Consider the following 20,217-nt stretch of genomic DNA (forward strand, 5'->3'; position numbering starts at 1 on the left):
GGGACCACAAGGACCGGACACGACCGAGCTCTACCCTTCTGATATTTTAAATATCTGGGATTGAGTGAATGTTCCTCTTAGCGAGGAGTGAGAATAATATTATTATTATTATTATTATTATTAATATTATTAGATATTAGTGAAATCGGTCTATAGTTGGTTACCTCGATCTATCTCCTGATTTGAATATGGGCTTGAGAATACCGATCTTCAGGAGGTCTGGAAAGGTGCCAGTTTCAATGCTGTTATTGATCAAATAGGTCAATGGTTTAGAAATCTCGATTTTTACCTCTTTCAGCAGTTCTGTTCCAAAACCATCATATCCAGCTGATGTTCCGTTTTTAAGTTGTTCAATTGTTCTCTGCACCTCAGTCTCGTCTGTCGGTTATAGAAACATAGTTTCACCAAGGAAATCATCTTCCTCCTCAAAATAACTCGGTTCTGTTATTTTTTCCGAATATTTCTTTCCCACTTCGCTGAAATATAGATTCAGCTCCTCCGCAATTTCCTCCTCATTTTCAGTAAATACTCCATCTCTTGTTTTAATTTTTGATATTTTCTTCTCAGAAAAGTTTTGACCACATATGTTGTTTATAGTCTGCCACAGTGTCTTCGTCCCCGAAGTGGTTCCAGAAAGAACTCTACGTGAAAATGATCGCTTTCGATTTGAAATGATTTTAAGTAGTTTGTTCCTATATCTATTATATCTTTCTCTCAGATTTGTATTCATTGGATCTCGTAATAATTTTTTTGTTCATTTCATTTTTTTTATTTATTAATTTGAGAATCCCAGATGTTACCCAATCCTTGTTTCCATACTTCTTTTTAGAGTACTTCACTTCCTTTGTGGAGTTATGAAGACATTCAGTAAACACTGTCGTGAATTTATCAGTTTTTGCGTTTACTTCCCCATCGCAAAGTATTCCATCCCATTGTTCTTCTCTTAGGAGCTTTCTCAGTTTCTCGTAGTCAACATATTTTTTCATTTTAAACGTATTTTTAACCTTTGTTATAGTGACATTTAAGCATTGTAGAATTGGGTTATGGTCTGTAATACACTGCCTCAATTTAAAAGCACATTGATTCTCACTTATATTTTTGAATCTCACGTAAGAATGATCCAGGCAGCTATTGCTAAGAGGTCTTGTTACCTTGTTTATTGTCGATTTAAAACCGTAAGAACTAAAAAAAATTTTGTAATCTTCTATGTATGCTGGGTCATTTTCCATTATTATCCATTATATTTATGTTAACATCACCAATAACAACATCGCCTATCAAATTGCGATTTTTTTCCAAATATACTTCTAAGTTTTCATTGAAGCAATGTACACTTGAACTTGGCGATCTATACCCACCTGTTACTTTAATGCTCATATTAGAAATTTCACAATCTACCTCAAGTATATCGACATCGCCAAATGGTATGATTGAGTATTCATGTGTTATATCCTCCCTTATATATATCATAACATCATCATTTCTGTTTAATTTTCCGTAATTATAAACACAGCTGTATTCACGTATATTGTACAACCCTGGATCAGGAATTTGAAATGTCTCCGAAAGTACTATTATATGGACCCCTCCGTTACCACTATTTAACAATACCTCAAGCTCGTTGAAATTTTTTTCTATGCTTCTTATATTCATATGGAGGATTTTCAGCCAATCTCTCACATCAAAATGTCGTAAGTCCGACAAATTATCGATCATGCTAGTGTTGTAGATGGGTACATCGTAATCTCTGATATAGGGATCCATAATGAACACCACATACAAAATATGCTCCAACCCCCGACAACAAATGGAGACAACTAAAAGAGAGCCAACAAAATAAAAAACCAAATATACCAAAAAAATGTAAACTTGAATATAATTACAATACATTCATCTGAGCTAGTTTTTTTTCTGTGAGTGTGAGCGTAATTTAGTGGCTGATCTCACCGTTGCTTTGGATACTATGGTGGTTTTCTGTGTTTTATCGTTCAGTTGATCCCCCGCTGATCCCTTGACACTCAGTTCGTTATCCTGATCTCGTTGAGTGTTTTGAGTTTGAAATATAGAAGGTTGTGTAGAGTTTGCTCGAGTGTTGTCAGCCTGTGGAATTACTTGTTCCGTTTCCTGTAGTTGATAGAGAGTAAACTCTTTATGATTAACAACAAGTTTGTTCTTTTTGATGAAACTGGTATTTCCTTGTTCTTTTTCCCTTTGCATGAATTTTCTCAGTTCTCGATTTTCAACACGCTGTTCTATTGTCATATCATCCGATATGGCTATTCCACTCCCCCTCAACCTTCTGCAGTTCCTAAGTATTTCAAGTTTTTTCAAATGTGATACAAATTGTATTTTCACAGGACGATTTTCGGTCCTCCCAAGGCAGCGGAAATCATCAATGTCTCTTTCATCTATATTCACTTCCACCAGCTTTTCTAGTTCAGTACAGATAAATCCTGAATTTATCTCTTCATTTGGTTTACTCCATCCAAACACAACAATGTTATTCCTTCTGCTTCCCCTGTCAAGCCTCCCGACCCGTTCCTTTAACGAAGAGTTCTCTTGTTCAAGCTGATTTACTCGAAACTTCAAGTTTTCTATTTGATTTAGTATATTAGCCTGTATACTACATTTTATCTCGTTCTTACTGAGCTCTATTTTCTCTAAGATATCTTTGACCATCTTATGATAACACTCCAATATTAAATCTGAGTATTCTCAAGAATATCTTGGGCCCGTAAGGATGACTTCGGACAGATAAGGTAGGCCACGGATCGACAGGAACGAGGAAACTGTCGAATCGGTGGGGAATTCGAGTATGTTTATTTTTACCTTTAATCGTTCTTAATTAGGTAAACAAGAATTCCACATTTACAATAATGACACACAGCTCAGATCGGCGATAAAAAGATAACAACTGGCAACAATATGTCCACATCATCTCACAATAATTATTTCCGTGAAATATTCTTGGAATATTCAATTAGCGATAAAAACATTCAGAAATATATAATCTAATATTAAATTCTTCTCATCGAATTCAGTTTGACAATTCAAAACGACAATGAAAAAGTGGATCATATAAATAACTTACTATTGTTCAAACCAATAATCGAGAGCAATTAACGACGCCGACGTGTGTCCACATACGTTTTGATATAAGATTATAATGATTCATACGAAAATTTGACTCCGATATCCACCCGTTGGTTAGTTGAACTTTACTCACCAACCACCAGGTCCTCCATCTTGATGGGCTTCAACCAAATTATTGGCATAACGTCATGTAGAACTTTTGGAAAGAGTTCGGCGAGCTGACCTCCGGTAGAATCCCATCTGGCACCGTCAGTGTGCAAGCCAAATATGTAGGAACCATCTTCCGGAGCAGAATGGGGTTGGTCCTTCATGACTTGGAAATCAAACGTCAGCTTATCGATAGGAATTGTGTACTTTCTTGCCATGTTTTGTTTGACTCCTGTTAAGAAGGCCTGCGTGAAGAAAAATCCCGAAATCCAGAACAAATCTGGTTTGCCAACAGTGAACCTGCATGATAGATAAAGAATTGATTGTAATGGTACAATAAAAACTGCTAGATGAATGTTAAACGATATGAAATTTGTCATTCCTTATTAATACATATAAATCTCAACCTCTATCCTATTGTCAAAGTTGTCCACAAAAGTAGAAAAAGTTCAAAAATTCTGAGACCATTTCAAAAATTGCCGATTTTGTCCAACAAATGTTCATTTATGGGAAATAAAATGTTTATTTACTTATTGATTGATTGATAGCTTTTTCAGTTTCAAGCAAGTTCTTGACGTTTCCGTTTTTAAAAAGTTTGGTTTCTGTTCTTACAATAATCTTTCATTCAAAATCTGAAAATTTGTATTGCATTGATGCCTAGACGTAAGCTTAGTGAGAATGAAGTGAAAGTGTTTTTTGTAAGAGAGGAATAGCTTTCCGACATCGATATCGATAAATTGGAAATGTTACTAGAAGACCGAAAAATGGACGCCCAAGATCTATCACTCACTGGGGTCGAAAGGAACACTTTTTTCTTCTAGCATTTTTTCCAATTCCGCCTTGATGAAAAGATATTGCCGTTTTAAATGTTCAAAATGACCTATATGCCACCCCTGGAAGCCTGCACACTAATTTTTTTCCAACCATATACAGTACCATTTTAAACTTGGTTTTAAGCTGATATATTAGAATAGAATTACGTTTAGCCAAAATACTCAATTTTTTGAATTAACAAATGATTTTTTTAAGATTTGATAGAAACGGCGCATTATACGAGAAAATACGATTTCAATTTTCGAAATAATAAGATATCAGAAAGGATATCATAGACATCTTGATTTGTTCTTGAGTTACAGGGTGTTTCTGAAAAATGAATGTTCAAATATCATCAATATGATACTTACTCATATCAGATACCTACTACAAATTGATTACCTACTGTTTTAGGGATATATAATAGAGATGAGTTAGAATGGAATGGAACACTCTATATTTTTCAACAGTTTTTCAGCCGCATATTTGTCGATTAGCATCCCATTACTGGTTTTTCAAAAATGTCACCCGTTTCATAGATATTATGCTCTTCCACTTCATTCTTGAAATGAGACACTTTATATACAGCGTGTTTCTTAATTTTTATTTCCGGAAAAAACTGTGGCGTACCATCAATGTCTGCCAAAATGGGCAGGTCAAATCACGTACGAACGCGACTGGTGGAAATTAAACAAAAGTGATACATTAAAAAATGCCTCTTGATTTATAGTACATGTATAACAAATTTTATTAAAATATCTGAAGTGGTATTGTAGATATCAATAATAAACGATTCATTTTTTAAAACTTAACCACCCTGTATCTCAAAAGGTAAGACATTTAGGACATATGTTCATATGAAGTTTTTTTTTTTTTAATGGGCCTAAAAATCACCTTCATAAATATTGACATTCAATTAGGAAACACCCTGTATAACTATGTTTCATTCATTTGGAGTTTTAATTCATTTTTTTATTGTATAATAGTAATCCAATTTCAAAAACACCAACTCTCCCCTTTATCTCTAAAAGAGTGATTAATTTTTATGATCTGTTCTGTGTATCATATAAACCATAAAAATCACTGAAAAAAATGTTTTAGAATTCCTCGAAATATCGAGAAGAAAACAAGAGATATCGAAATAGTTGAAATAGCCATTTTTCAGAAACAATCTATAACTCGAGAACGAAGCAAAATATCTACGATTTGATTACTGATATAATATTATTTGAAAAAAAAAGAGATCGGGGGTCCTAGTAGATTTTTTCTCTAACACCAAGTTGCAGCAACGTTGATTAGAATTCAATGCCGCTTCAAAATTTTAATCCTCCATTGAACGCTACAGGTAGCCAATAGGCTCTTCCTACTCAAGGATTATGTAGTCTTCATTTCTGATAATTGCTCCTAGGTATTATTATTATTATAGGTGATGAATTCATCGTGGTAGGCTTTGAGGACAAAATATATTCCCAATTAAGGTAGAAAGAAACGAAACTTGGCGGTTCTTATAACGATATAACACCCTTGCTTTACTCATAAATAAATCGGAAAATATTGATCATACCCATGGACATACCAATGATAAAAAAGTATATGTAGATATAGTCTAAGATCATACCACTTCTGTAAGAAACTCGTTCTTCTAAGGAAGTCTTCAATGTAAGCTGGCAAGGTCTTCAAGCTGGGATAGGAAACTGCCTGCCAAGTGGATGGTATTTTTGCCAAAATAAGCGAGCTGGAAAAACTCTCGAGTTCTGGAGACATAGCCACCAGACCTTCGATAGCCCTATTCATATCTTGTAGACTGTTTCTTATCTTATTCAATAATTTATTGAACCTCTCCATTTCCTGAACCAAAACCGTGTTCATCGATTCTGAGTATTCTACAGGAAATTTTTTGTTTGCAGCTTCTATGTCGAAATTTGGAGGAAGTTTCTGAAGGATATCTATGAATGAAAAATAATCTACAGAGTTAGAATAAAATCCGGATATACTGAACATTTGCATGTTGTAGTTTGAGACAATGATCTTTCTCCCTAGAATAGTTTTAGGTCTCTACAACTTCAGGTTATATCAAAAACATACTACTACTTGCTTATTTCAAATGGCACACCCAGTATATTATTGCATCATTAGATTTTTTGAATATTTCTGCAGAAATAATTTTTTTGAGATAACCTTTAATATTTTCGATTCTGCGAAATGCAAATACTTACTTAGTAATATAAATCTGTTCTCTGTTTGGACGAAAAATGTACAAGGTGTTTATATGAATTTGGACAACTCAAGTTCATTAAAACTGAAGATTTTCAAAGTAGAACCTATATTTTTTATTATTTCAGTTTATCCTTTTTTTTTCGATGAAGGCATCGACTGCTACGGTCATTAGCCTCTAACCTAACCACCACCAGACATGTACAACATCGATGACCTAGCCAGGATTCGAACCCGGTACCTTCGGCACCACAGTCGACTTTCAACTCCACTGCACTACCGAGGCAGTCAGTTTCAGTCTATCCTACATACAAAGATTGTGTCTAGTGGTCTGTGAACTAAAAACAAAGAAAGTCACTTACATTCCATGTTTGGATAAATAAATTTTACATTTAAAACCGATAAAAAATGGTGTAGGTCGACCAACATTTTGATGTATGAGGATTGAAGTTCGGTTGACTGGATGAATGACGGATACAACAAGAAACGAACGAAGATACGGAAAAGAAAGATGAGTTTGGCTATTTGAAATGTACATGGAATTGATCAGAAGGTTGAGATGATTGCGTCTGAAATTGAAGAAGTGAATCTGGATATCGTGGCACTAACGGAAACCAAAAAGAAGGGAACAGGTACTAGCTATATCGGAGATATGTATATGTTTACTCTGGAGCTCCCAAAGAAAGGAGAACAGTACGAGGTGTCTCGCTCCTCATAAAAAATATCTGAAAGCCGACATTAAAATCCTGACAGTTAATATAAACTAACGTGGACGTAACGTTATGATTATAACAGCCTTTGCTTCCTCGAATGAATTTATTGCGATGAAAAAGGCTTTCTTGAATAAAATAGTCATGAGGGACCAAAAGTGCTAACAGGTCGACAAGTATAGGTGGAAGGTGTTCGGAAGTCTGGAATTTTATTGGAAAGTTGAAGAATAATGGGAAAGCTCAAATTCAAATCGTAGAGCCAGAGGAATGAAAGAGCTACGAGTATTATGAATAGTTACTAGGCGAAACAAGACAACATTCATCGCCGAATCACTGGCTAAAAAAATACAAATCGTGGGAGAAGAAATTAGAATACAGCAACAGAGTAAAAAAAGCCATAATGTCCCTAAAGAAGGAAAAATCTAGCATAGATTCCGAAAAAAATCTATGGAGAAATTCACAAAATACGTAACCTATATAATAGACCAATGTATAAAAGGATACCCGGTCCCTGATCCTTGAAGCAAGTTCATACGACTCAATCGAGGAATAAAATCAAGAATCAAAATTTGAAAATATCTAAAAAGAATTCGTATTCACAAAGGGATTGAGACAGGGATGCTACATCAAGCCAAACCTTTTCATAATTTATGTGGCAGCCTGTCTGAAAATATGGAAGAGAAAGATTCGAGGTATGGGAATACAACTGAACAATAATTTTATTTATACGCTACAATTCGCAAATGATCAGGCGGTTCTTGCTGGAGACCAAGAGGATAATCTTAAATGCCACGATCAAGCAACATGGATTTAATAGTACGTTGGTTCCTGAAAGATATTTAGAGAACCCATGTTACTGATGGGGACTCTGAATCTGGTTTTGCCATGGAACATTGGACATTTTCGTTCTCGATTTTTAAAAGAATGAATTTGGTGAAAACCGCAACCTCATAAATTCAACTGTTTTGAAGCTATAAGAGGAAATTGGAAAATGGCGTGAAATGAAAAGTTTTCATAACTTCTTTATTATTGGTACCTACTATTAACATGTCACGAAAGTCTCCGGATTCAACACCGTTAGATTTTTTTAACATATTCAAATCGATAAATGTTGTTCTTTAAATGTTACAAAAAAAAAATCTAACGATGTTAAATTTGAAGACCTTGGTGGCCACCGAATATTTGAATTATCTAAACTTCACAGCTTATTAGAAACAGGCACCGAAACTCTCGACTATTTTCATAGTTCTTTAAGAAATTTATATATCATGTTTTATATGTTGGAGAATTGAAAATTTTGCGATTTTACTTGTTATAGAAATTATTATTGTTTACATTTGAAAAAACAGATATTTGTATTATAACTCAAAAACTAATGTTAATTAACAAAAGATAACACCAATGAATTCTCCTGAAAAAGGTGTCTTCTAGGATATTTTTGTTTCATGTTAATAATAAAGAAATTATGAGATTTTTTCATTTGATGGCATTTTCCAATTTTTTCTCAAAGCTCGGAAATAGTTGAATTTATGAGGTTGTGGTTTTCACCAAATTCATTCTCTCAAAAAACGACACTGAAAATGTGCTATTCAGTTTTTTTCTAGCTCAAAGGGATGCTGAGATCCCCTCACTAGACAACGAATTTGGGACACCCGATATTTGAAAACAAAGCAATAAGGTAATGCACTTGTTAGACATAAACATTTCGTGTAAATTTATTCCTTTATACTTATTTTTTGTATGAAGGAAAGAAAATTCTTCTTTCTCAGCGGTTACCTGATATAAGAGATCTCAAATATTTATCAGTATCTTCAACGCCTCCTGATGATATTCCTCCCGAAGCTTTAAATACTGAACTGAGCATGATATTTGAATTCTCCAAATCTTTTGTTATGCCCGCATTCTTATGGAGACCGAAAACCTCGGGAAGATGGATCTGCGGCATCTGCGTGATGTGATTCAGATATGCTTCGTAGGTGTTTTCCTCAGGTAATCCATAGCACTTGGACGAGGCTGGAGAATAAATCGAAAATTAGAGGTGAGAAAGACAATAACACATAATAAAATACAGAAGAATTCAACTGAATTTAATTTGCAGTAACGTCAATGACGAAATGAGACGAAGAAGATAATGAATCGGATTGAAGATGAGAGTGTAGAAATAAAAAGATAGTGAAGTCAAATTGCATGATAAAATTATATAAAAAATGTCAAAAAAAAAATGATTGAGAATGGAAATACAAATACCATGAGGCATGTTTCTTTTATAAATTTGGAAAACAAAAACTCGCCACTATCTGATGCAGCTTGTAATTTTCAGGAAAAGTGTTCATAGCAGACCACTTCGATTACGAATTCTGCTGACCATTCCTAAGCATAGAAAACAAGGAATTCTTCATCTACAGAATCGCCCATATCATGTAATCAATGAAGGCAGAATTTTAGATTTCACTCCTTCGTGCGATATACAAGAGAAGGCTTATGTTACATTCCTGATGTTCACTTCCTACTGTCTGTTCGTTTTCGGTATTAACTTGAATCCAATATGTGCATAATCTGCATTCCTCATCCTGTCTGTTTGTTTTCCATAAATTTTGCGATTTTAGTATTATTGTATCTTCTTCTTCATCGTTTGTATTTTTCACTGTGTGGACCTGAGTCTAATTTGGAAAGCTGAGTGTAATAGCCATTTAATTCCATTTTATTTCTTTCTATCTGTTTTATACAGGGTGTCCCGGGAGTTACTGTACTCTTATCAGAGGTGGAGTAGGACTAAGTGAGAAAATTAATTTCCGCCTTTCCTCAGAAAACTACGGGGTGAGTTTTCATATTCATGGAAATAATGAAACCATCTTCAGTACCAAACTTTGTTACTCAGAATCACTGTTTCGGTTCTTGTCGCCTGGTATATTTCTTGGAAGGAAAAATATATAAGACAATTTAAATTTGTGTGAAAGTTCTAGATCGGGAATTGTCAAGTGGTTTGTTTGTTCGTTTTTGGTTATGTTTTAACTATCAGAACTATCAGTTGATCATTCGTTCCGAGTTCCGAACGTGGTAGATGGCGAGAGTGTGTCTCGGTTGAGTAGGTTTTGGAACCGGACAATCTATAGTGAGTTAATTAAACATAGTGGCGACAATTTGTTCAAATTGATCCTAAAAATGGCGGATGGGGTGATGGGGACATAAAACCATAGAACTTGAGAATAAAATTGACTAAATTCAACTGACATACGTCAAAATCAAAATTATTGGACCTGATAGTATTTGATTGTATATAAAACGAATCAATTTAACTGAAGAATACTTCAGTAACCAAATAAAATGGGCCTTACATTTTGAATAAATCCCAAAAATCAGGTAAATGGAGATTATAAACAAAAAGCCGCCATTATTAGGCTCAGCCAATCAAAAACGAGACCACGCTTGTCGCCACTGTGGTTAATACATGCACTGTAGGACAATCCAGGTAGTAGCGCCCTCTTTTGAAGTGATATTGTCAGGTGATCGATGGTTATCAGTAGTCATTTTTAATCAATCCCTGTCTTGATAGTGGTGAGATTTTATAACCTTGTGGCGACGAATGTATTATTTTGTGGAAATTTGATCCATCTTTGATTAGAAATATTGATTCATTCCCAATAAAAGCGATATTTGGTTGACTGGTTTCGTGGATTTCGATATTTTTGTTTGTTAACCCCAAATCGCATTTTTATGAGGATTAATTGGGGTTATTGTCTCCTCACCTCAAGCTACGTTGAAAAGTATTTCTTCGAAAATTTAGGAATTTCTTCATGTCTCTGATTCACGCAATTGCCTGGAACGTTCGTTGTTTACCATCTATTTTTCTGTTAGGTTGAGAACAGGAATAAGGCCCTTATAATCATTTGTAAATTCCAAAAGACAGCTGTAATACCTTATTAATATTAATACACTATTTTGTTCAATATTTGTTTGAGAACTGACACGATTCCTGATTGCTGCAAGCTTTCCAAAGTACGCCCAATTTATAAGAAGAAAATAAATTTGATATTTCCAATTTCCGACCAATATCGATAAATCTGTAATTGCAGTAAGATCTTTGAAGTTCTCCTTTATAATAGATTATATTCCCATGTTTGCAATCTAATAACTCCATTTCAGCATGGTTTTGTTAAAGGTCGTTCGACAGTTACTAACCTCTTCAATGTAACCCAGTTTATTTCCGAAGTCATTGAGAGAAAATCTCGAGTAGATATATTATATACTGATTTTTCAAAGGCTTTTGATCTGCTTGACCATGGAATATTGTTGAGGAAGTTGTCTCAATTTGGCCTTTCCTCGGCTCTCATTGGTCTTTTCAAGTCTTACTTGTCCAATAGGCATAGCAATATGTCGAGTTCAAGGGAGTCAGGTCTACAGTGTTCTTCAGTACTTCTGGAGTCCCTCAAGGAAGTAACCTTGGGCCACTCCTTTTCATAATATTTATTAATGATTTGGCGGAGGTAGTTGATGTCAACTGTTTGTTATATGCTGATGATTTCAAAATATACCTGGAGGTAAGCAATGTATCGGACTGCTTGCGACTCGCCTCTAATTTGCAACGCGTTGAAGAGTGGTGTAGAAGAAACAGGTTACCTTTGAACGCTGAGAAGTGTAATGTTATGTCATTTACGCAAAATAAAAATACTATTCGTTTTGATTACACAATAGCTTCCAAAGTTCTCCAGCGTCCATCGGTGTTAACTGATTTAGGAGTGAATTTTGATTCCAGACTTTCGTTTGTGCCACACATTGATGCTACCTTGTCTGCTGCGAATGGAATGTACGGGCTCATAGCGCGAATCTCTCGCGATTTCTCTGACACAGTCACATTAAAGACCCTTTATTATGCATTTGTCAGATCAAATAGAAATAGAAATACACGTCTATAATATGGTCTCCTTGCTACCAGGTCCATATTGAGAGAGTTGAGTCTGTGCAGCGGCGTTGTCTAAAACTTTTTTCATATAGAGCATATGGTGTCTACCCGCCTATCGGTTTTCCTCAGAACCTGCTTTTGAGCAGACACTGCATGAATAGTTTGAAATGTCGACGAGAATGTCATTCCGTTGTATTTACTCACAAACTAATAAACGGTGTCATTAAAGATCCTTGCATTCTCGAAAAACTAAATTTTGCTATTCCAAGATCAGCCTCTAGAGTTAGAAATACATTTTATATGCCGACACCTCAAACGAATAGATTGAAGTATTCACCTCTTTATAATTTTTGTGATGCCTGTTCTCACTTGGATATTTTTAATTGTTCCATATCAAATATCAGATCACATTATTTTGACTGACTGAGCATTTTTGTTTTTTTTTTCTCAGAATATGTAATATTAGTGTATACTTTATTTTTCATATGTTCCTTGTTCTGTAGTTGGGTTTAAACCTGTAGAACATTGTATATATGAAATAAATAAATAAATAAATAAATAAGGATCAAACCTTGAAACCTTTTCGGCTTATAGGTATGCTACTCTCTCTATAAAAAAAGTTACAAAAGAAACAGAGGATATTTAGTAAACCTATTAGAAAGTTACAAAATTTTATTCTCTAATAGGGATTTTTTTCCATTCGAGTTGGGTTTGTAACCTCAAATCCTGACATTGATGAACCACTGCTTGTTGGGTTAGTCATGATGGAGTTCCAAGCAGTTGTAGGTGCCCTCAGATGGTAACTGTTATTTTATATTCGATTTCTTGCACTGCTGATATTTTGGAAAGATTTTTGTTGATATTTTAGTTGGAAACCATCTGCGTCTGTGCCTGAGCTCACGCGAAGCAAGATCACGTTATTTTAGTATCTTGTCAAAGGCTTCGTGGTTCTATTCATCTCGTTTGACCAAATGTGGTTGATTACATGCGCTCACTATTGGATGTAAATTTTTGTACATTTGTTATTTTATTGAATTATTGACTACAGTTTTCAGCGTAGTGGTTATTCAGTATTGTTTTACTTTCACATTTTTTAGCATATTATTAGATGTTTACAGATGTTATATTTTTCCAACAATTTTTCAACTCAACATTACTTAGTAGGTTGGTAGAGATGAAGGTAATCTCCTAGGGTATTTCGCGAAAATTTGAATCTACCTGGCGCCCATTGAACATCTTTTTTAGCTAATAGTGATCCACTTCCATCTCCACTGTTTAGCTTTGCCGGAAAATACCCTCCTGACTTGTTGACAGGGAGCCTGTGGCCTTATTAGAGAATTGTAGAGGTCGCAACTAATCCGCGAAATTTACTGAAATTTGGTATGTTATTGTCACATGCCGAGGTCGAGTCAGAGACATATTAATTATTTCAATATTTCAGGACCGGACTCATTATTCCTCTCAGAGATGAAAATATCATTTTGTATTTCGAATTTAAAATCAAATTTTAGATATCCATGAACAGCAAGAAGTTAAACAGTAAGAATAAGAAGCATGGAAAAGCATTCACGATTTCTGAATAGAAAACATTGAATTTTATGATTCCGTGAAAATACAAAGTTGAACCTTACAATTGAATGAATATGCATTACTCTCCGCCAATCTTCTATTGATGAAGTCATCTAATATCGTGACTATTAGTCTTCTATCCCAATCATCAGTAACTCTTCCCCCATAGTTACATTCACCAATAAGATATGAAAGGGCTTCAAAAGGATCTTCACTTTCATTTATGAACATTTTCAGTTGTTGAACGGAGATATCGAAATCTGAATCGTTGAAACCTGAAATAAAATGCATTTTTCCTTTACAAAATTGAAATATTAGTCATAATGAGTTTTGCAATAAGGGTGCAAGTTTTGAATTTGGGCCATTTTGGCTATCAAAATGACACATCGGCAATCTTAAATTTGGAGAGAAGCGTTTGAACGCTCCTTATTCATGAGCTTATTCCCTTATACCATAGTACAGTCCATTCAGGAATTATTGACATCGAAGTAGGCCATGAACGTCTAGTCGCGGCTTTATTTCTGGTTACAAAAATATCACTAAAAATTGCTATGGTTCATCATAGAAATAACCAGTTTAAATTATTTTCATCATTTTTGTATCCGAAAGATCCTGAATTTTGGAAATTACTATTATTACGAAGGGACGCATACAGTCATGGTTTCATAAATTGAAATTCAGATTATATAACGTAAAAATATAGTGAAATCTCATTTCAAGGAAATCCAATGAAGAGATATATATTCATTTAAGAGTCGCCCATGAAAGATCCCTTTGAAGATCATTAAAATATGCATATTCCTTTTCACCAAAGGCTCTTCAAAAATTGTTGCATTACTGATGGACACTGGATACCAACCTGCTTGCAAAATTCTTATCAAATAACTCTTATGGATCATTTTAACTGTGGTGTCTAAACTGGTGAAGAAAACAGAAAAAACTGGTTGATAAATTTAAATAGTGTAGCTTAGTGAATGAAAGAGCCATATTATAATAAGACAGAAATAAAATTCAAAGAATCCATTTAGTATATGAAAAATTTTGACATCACAGTTGTACTGTAACTTTCAAAATTGGAACCAATTTATCAGCCGATGTGTAAATTACTTTCTAAAGTACCTATTTATTGAAACTGACATGAATGATTGATTAAACTTGTATGAAAAATATAGGTACTATTTGTACTCGAGTTTTCTGTTTTTTATTGAAATGCTTTTATACTAGTTTCTATTAAATTACATAAATTATTTTGCCCATAACAGCTTTAACTCACTCACTAGAAGCATTTTTGCATGAAATTATTTTTAATTTGTGAATTTTAAAATTTTATTGCATTCTATTATTATCTTCAAGTGGGTAAGAGGTGGAGAAATTCTTGAAGTTACTCTTCTGAATATATTTTTCGATTGAATACTCAGTAAAAATTCTATAAAGTCATTGGAATTTATTAGATTTTTGGATTACTCATTGAAGAACAAAAAACAGATATAACAATACTTAATTTCAATATAGAATATAAATAAACTATAGATGTAATGCCAAGACTTTGTTTAGCAATCCAATTATAAAATAATTCTCTCTTCATAGATTTATACAATCCTCATGATCACCACTGTCAAAACAAAACATCCAGGTGAAAATCCAAATATCCAGCATTCAAAATAGTAATCCTTCCACTTTTACCCTTGAATATACTTGAAAATCTTTTTGTTTCCTTTCTAGAGTCCACTGTTGAATAATGCTGCCATTTTAAAAAAACCAAGTTTCCTCCAGATAAATGAATTCCACATTTTGTTGCAAATATTCTCTGTATTCACCAATTCACCATAAAATCGTACTCAACTTATTATATTTTTCTGTTCATCAATAAGAATTTTCCTTTTATTAACTGTTTCGAACTTGTAACCAATTGAGTTTATGTAATGTTGTCTTTGATTGATTAAAATCCAGATGCTTTTTGGTCAAAGTTCATCCAGGCTGATATATTGGTTGCTTTTGGCTCGGCTTCTGGTAACAATCAAATCATTCAATGATTCTTATTGAATTATCGCGTACAGGCTTTGAAGCCTCTGCGATTAATGTTTATGATAAAATAAACTACATTATTATTATTATTATATTCAATGATTCTTTGAAGGTGAAATTGTATTGCACAGGTTTTCTTCCACTAATAATCCAGGTTGTAACGACTTGCCTTCTTCTTTTTTCAAACAGTACTGTGAGAAATACTCAAACAAACTAATCAATGTGTGTTTGAAATTGATACAACTTTTAAGTTTCAAAATTTTTTCGAACAAAACAAACACAAACAAACTGAAATCTAACCTCATGTCAATGACATTTCAAATGCCAACCCGAAATCTGAAATTCAAAATGTTACTGAATGAGCCAGTACCAACTTAATTTCGATTTTCCAAAGCCACCCGGGATGTCAATAATTCCTGAATGGACTGTATAAGGATACTATGCTTATACATACATATTATATGCTGCCCACCTTGGCTCCGCACGGGTGGTGTATTCATTCATCTACTTTCTGTCAAATAATACTCTATGATGGTTCACTCGGTCAGAGGAAAAAGGAAATCCTTTTTTATCTTTTCCGTACGATTTTTCCGAAAATATTTTGCTGTATAAACCTTCTCATGATAGTAATGAATACAACTAAAACTGATTTATCCATTTTGGTGTACTGGTTTGAACAGGATGCCCTCACATAATATGCAAAGATCCCCTGTCATATACGGGTGAGTCGGGAGGAACACATCAAACTTCAGGTGTGTATTTAAAAAACACATAAATAATTAATAAAAACCCATGTGCTTATACGATTGTCATTTATTTGCAAAATATAGCTTAGATAAAAACACACAAAATTTCCTACTTTAAGATGGTATTCATCTTTATATTATAGCTCTGTTTTAACAAATGCTCAAAAATACTGTCATTAACCTTTAAACACATTTTACTCCATCTGCGAAAGGCTCTTTTTTGTTATTATTATTATTATTATACGGTGAAGAGTTGAGGCCAAGCCTATAAACTCACAAAATTAAATATATAAAGAAATACACCAAAACTTAAGAAAAATGCATTCCAAAAATAAAGAAATTCATAGTTCCACAAGTATCACTCATTCGCGACGAAACCAGGTGTCATAGTTATATTTTAAAGCGTTCACGGAAACTGAGTTCACCAGAGTTCCAAACGGATAACATACGGTTTGTAATGCGATGTTTTGAAACTCTCCTTCCTCAGCTTGGAAGCGTGACCTCGCAGACGATCGTACAGATTCAACTTGTAGAGACCACCAAGAAAGTTGTGGAGAGCGTTATGATGAAATCACCATGCAGTCTCCTGTCATCAAAAGTGGATAAATTCATGATGGAAAGTCTTTCACCATTACCTGGACGTAAGAAGCCAACAAGCCCTATCTAACTACCCAAGCGATGACAGTAGAAATTGAATGATCCATCAGCCAATATCTCATATATTATTTTAGCTTCGCCATAAAGGGATTTGATCACTGGCATGGGCAAAATTAAACATAACCAAGATCCTTTCAGGTGGTCGTCAAGAACATTCGAACTATCCTGACCTTCCGAAGCACCACTTCTTTCTGTGCTGTGCTAATAAAATCCAATATGATAAAATGTACACCAATCCATTTACCTCATTTGTCTTATTCACGAGTGGCTTAATATTACAATGCTTTTCCATAGGAAATATTTTTTTTTTATTATCGTTATTCTTTGGAAAAATCTTTCAAAAGCTCATATCAAGATACCGTACATACCATAAGGAATGTTCCAACCAAGAGCGCCAAAACTTCGCCTTTCTTGAACCACAGCGTGAAAAAATGCTGTGCCATATATTAATCTCGCAAACATATCAGGTTTTTCCGGACAGCCATTGAAAAAATCAGGATTTTTGACTGGATCTGTTGTATATGATTTAAGAAGGTTTTGTTGAAGACCTGTAGGAGGCTCGTTTGTCATCTTGACACCTTCGAAATATCCAATATAGGCATTAATAAAAGTGACAAAAACGGTTTTGTTTCTGAGAGTATCATGAACCATCTCAAATATAAAGAAAAAACAGTATGTCAAAAATAAAATCCACCTTTCTGGAGCAAGGTGACTGGAAATTTCTCAGAAGGATAACTAGTCAACCAAAGTCTGAAATAATCGTGAGTATTGGCGTAATCAAGACTTTCGAAGATCTTCTCTAATGTCGGCATCCAAGAGGTGGCAAGATGGCAGTTCTGTAAGCAAACCCAACAACCCTCCTGTGTTCCATTCTCTATGAGTGCCTGAGCTCTAGGACCTTGTCCCTGACCAAGAGATATTGATGTAAACCGCTCTGTAAATTTTTGTTCTTCTGCGAATTTGATGAGTGGTCCCATTGGGTCAACTCCTGTAATAAGAAGAGGATAATTTTCAGTTTATAGCAGATATACACATGTATTGAACTCTTTTCATATAAATTTCGAATTAAAATTCAATTTTTTTCATTGAATGAATTATTGGCTATTATTCCAACAGCAATATTCTGGTTGATGAAATCAATCTCAGTGATTACAATTTTCTTCTATCTGGACGAGAGTATATCGGAAGATATAATAGTTCTTAGATTCACAAAATTTCTACAAATGTTTTATTGTTGTTGATATTGAAAGTAAGTAAGTACGATTCTTTTAGAAAAGGAGAGGCGGTACATGCCTTTTTGAATTATACGTTATTATCAATTAGACTTTGTATTCTTAGGCAAAAAGGGGTTCAATACCTGGAGAAAGTATAAAAATCAACGGACATAGGTTGAAAGAGTCCGAAAAAGATAAGCCGATATTGAATTGTGGTGGGGTTATGAATTTCATTCCAACTTCTTTCATCACGAAGTTCGTTATGGCTTCTAGAAGTTTATCAGGACGCAGAATCCTGATTATGATGAGGATATCAAAGGGTTGCAATTGAGAATCCCAGGGTTCTGGAAGGGCGTGATTGTAAGGTATATCATCGTCATAAATTTTTTTCCAGGATTTGCTGTGCTTTTCAAATGATTCTTGGATACCTAAAATGAGCATACGATTAAAACAATTTCTTCTCGGATCAGTTCATAAAATAATAGTATTTATATACAGTTTACGCTGGGAAAATATTTGATTTGATTTATTGATTAAATGAATTAGGAGAATAAAACTTCAGCTTTCACAACAGACAGTTGTGAATGTTGTTGATGGATTACATTGCATTGTGATGAATGAACAACTGCCTTGAATTCTTGAATATAGACTTTTTCTTCTTGCTGTTGGCCTGTAGGTCCCGGTGCTGCTTATTATGTCATCTTGAAACCTACAACGTGGACCTCCAATAATCGTACCACCTTTTTGAAGGTTTATATGCTGGTTTTAATCTCAACACATCCTGAACTCCTATTTCTCTTAGTGTATTCTTCGAGCATTACTTCACATTTGATGAGATTCTTGATTAAAAACGTCGTTTGGGTATTCTTGCCCTGTATCACAAGTTTTTCTTGTGTAATTTATTTTTTATCTAAGTATATGTAGACTGTAGATGTACTGGGTAATCATATCTCATATGAATTAATTTGAAGATTAATTGATAAGAGTAGGTAGTTTTTCCTCCATGATTTCGTGCCAACATGTAGGAGGTCACTTCATTTTCTATCAGGAGAACTACATAATTCGCATATCAGAAGTTCTTCAAAGATCCCCAAAGATTTTGAAGCCAATGTAAGTTTCTTTTTTACGCTTTCTATTATCTTGTCAATGAGAATCAGAGTGAGACTGTTCCTATCTCTAATTGCTACGGTAGGTCCATGTTCCTTTTTATCTCTATTTTTCATCGACTGTTGAGTGCCTTGACCATTTCAATCTGATTTTTATTAATTTATTGTGGGTTGAAAGGAAAATTTTCATTAATGTCCTGCCTCATGAGTATTATCGTATCTTTCAGTCAAAATCTGTCGAATGCTTTTATGAAAACTACGTAGCCTAGAAAAAGAGGCTTTTGAATTTTCTAAGTCTGTTACTTCAATTCTTGTTTTGATATAGGTACCTACCGTGTTAATTATTGTCTGTGAAAAATTTTTGTTGGCAGTTTGTTACATTAGGACGGAAGCAGTGTCATTTCCCTGTAATTGTGCAGGTCAGCTCTCAGTCCATTTTTGATTTATTGATTGTTATACTGGACCTTCATTCGCCTGTTATGATACAATATCTTACAATTCTTCGAAAAAGCTTCGTTAAATAAATCAATATCTCAGTATTGCATAAGTACGTTAACTGGAGATTTTATTTCTTATATTTCAGTAATTACCTATTCAGATGTTATTTCATATTTTGCTAATTTTTATTCTACTCTCTTTATATACAGGTTCGGCGCTTCTCTCTAGTAGATCTATGGAGCTTAAAATAAAACCAAAATATCTTGTATGTTAGCATTTGTTATTGTTAACGTCTATCGTCTATGGCTGGGGTGAAGCTTTTGGTTAGTGATTATAAAGTCGATGATCAACTGTGGTCCTCTTTTATTGCTCAATGTGCATTTGTGCTGTGATTAGTGGTTGCGAATCATGGATTATTCGAACATATTTTGCATATCTTCGTTTCCATTTTTATCTCTGATTTTCTGGTAAAGTGGCATTTCCGATTCTCGCATTGAAATCCTCATAATGAACACAGTCTTGATTACTGATGTTGTTAGGTACATTCACTTGATCGTTGATGAATTGCTCTCTTTCCTCTAAAGC

At 34.2% G+C, this 20,217-nt stretch overlaps 1 protein-coding gene across 3 annotated transcripts in view; it reads right to left on the reverse strand.

Annotated features, from left to right (window-relative positions):
• LOC123675032 (dynein axonemal heavy chain 7-like) overlaps positions 1 to 20,217 on the reverse strand; it is a 122,518-nt gene that overhangs the window by 14,549 nt on the left and 87,752 nt on the right. For 2 of the 3 annotated variants that reach the window (XM_045610258.1, XM_045610260.1), the window contains 7 exons: positions 18,232 to 18,516; positions 17,569 to 17,862; positions 17,243 to 17,452; positions 13,509 to 13,721; positions 8,754 to 8,990; positions 5,672 to 5,999; positions 3,227 to 3,540 (listed from right to left, as the gene is read on the reverse strand). In XM_045610258.1, coding sequence (XP_045466214.1) covers positions 3,227 to 3,540; positions 5,672 to 5,999; positions 8,754 to 8,990; positions 13,509 to 13,721; positions 17,243 to 17,452; positions 17,569 to 17,862; positions 18,232 to 18,516 — 1,881 coding nt within the window. The remainder of the gene's footprint in view (positions 1 to 3,226; positions 3,541 to 5,671; positions 6,000 to 8,753; positions 8,991 to 13,508; positions 13,722 to 17,242; positions 17,453 to 17,568; positions 17,863 to 18,231; positions 18,517 to 20,217) is intronic. The other variant, XM_045610259.1, reaches the window with a different exon arrangement.

Source organism: Harmonia axyridis, chromosome 3 (assembly GCF_914767665.1).
Source record: "Harmonia axyridis chromosome 3, icHarAxyr1.1, whole genome shotgun sequence".
Taxonomy (NCBI): domain Eukaryota; kingdom Metazoa; phylum Arthropoda; class Insecta; order Coleoptera; family Coccinellidae; genus Harmonia; species Harmonia axyridis.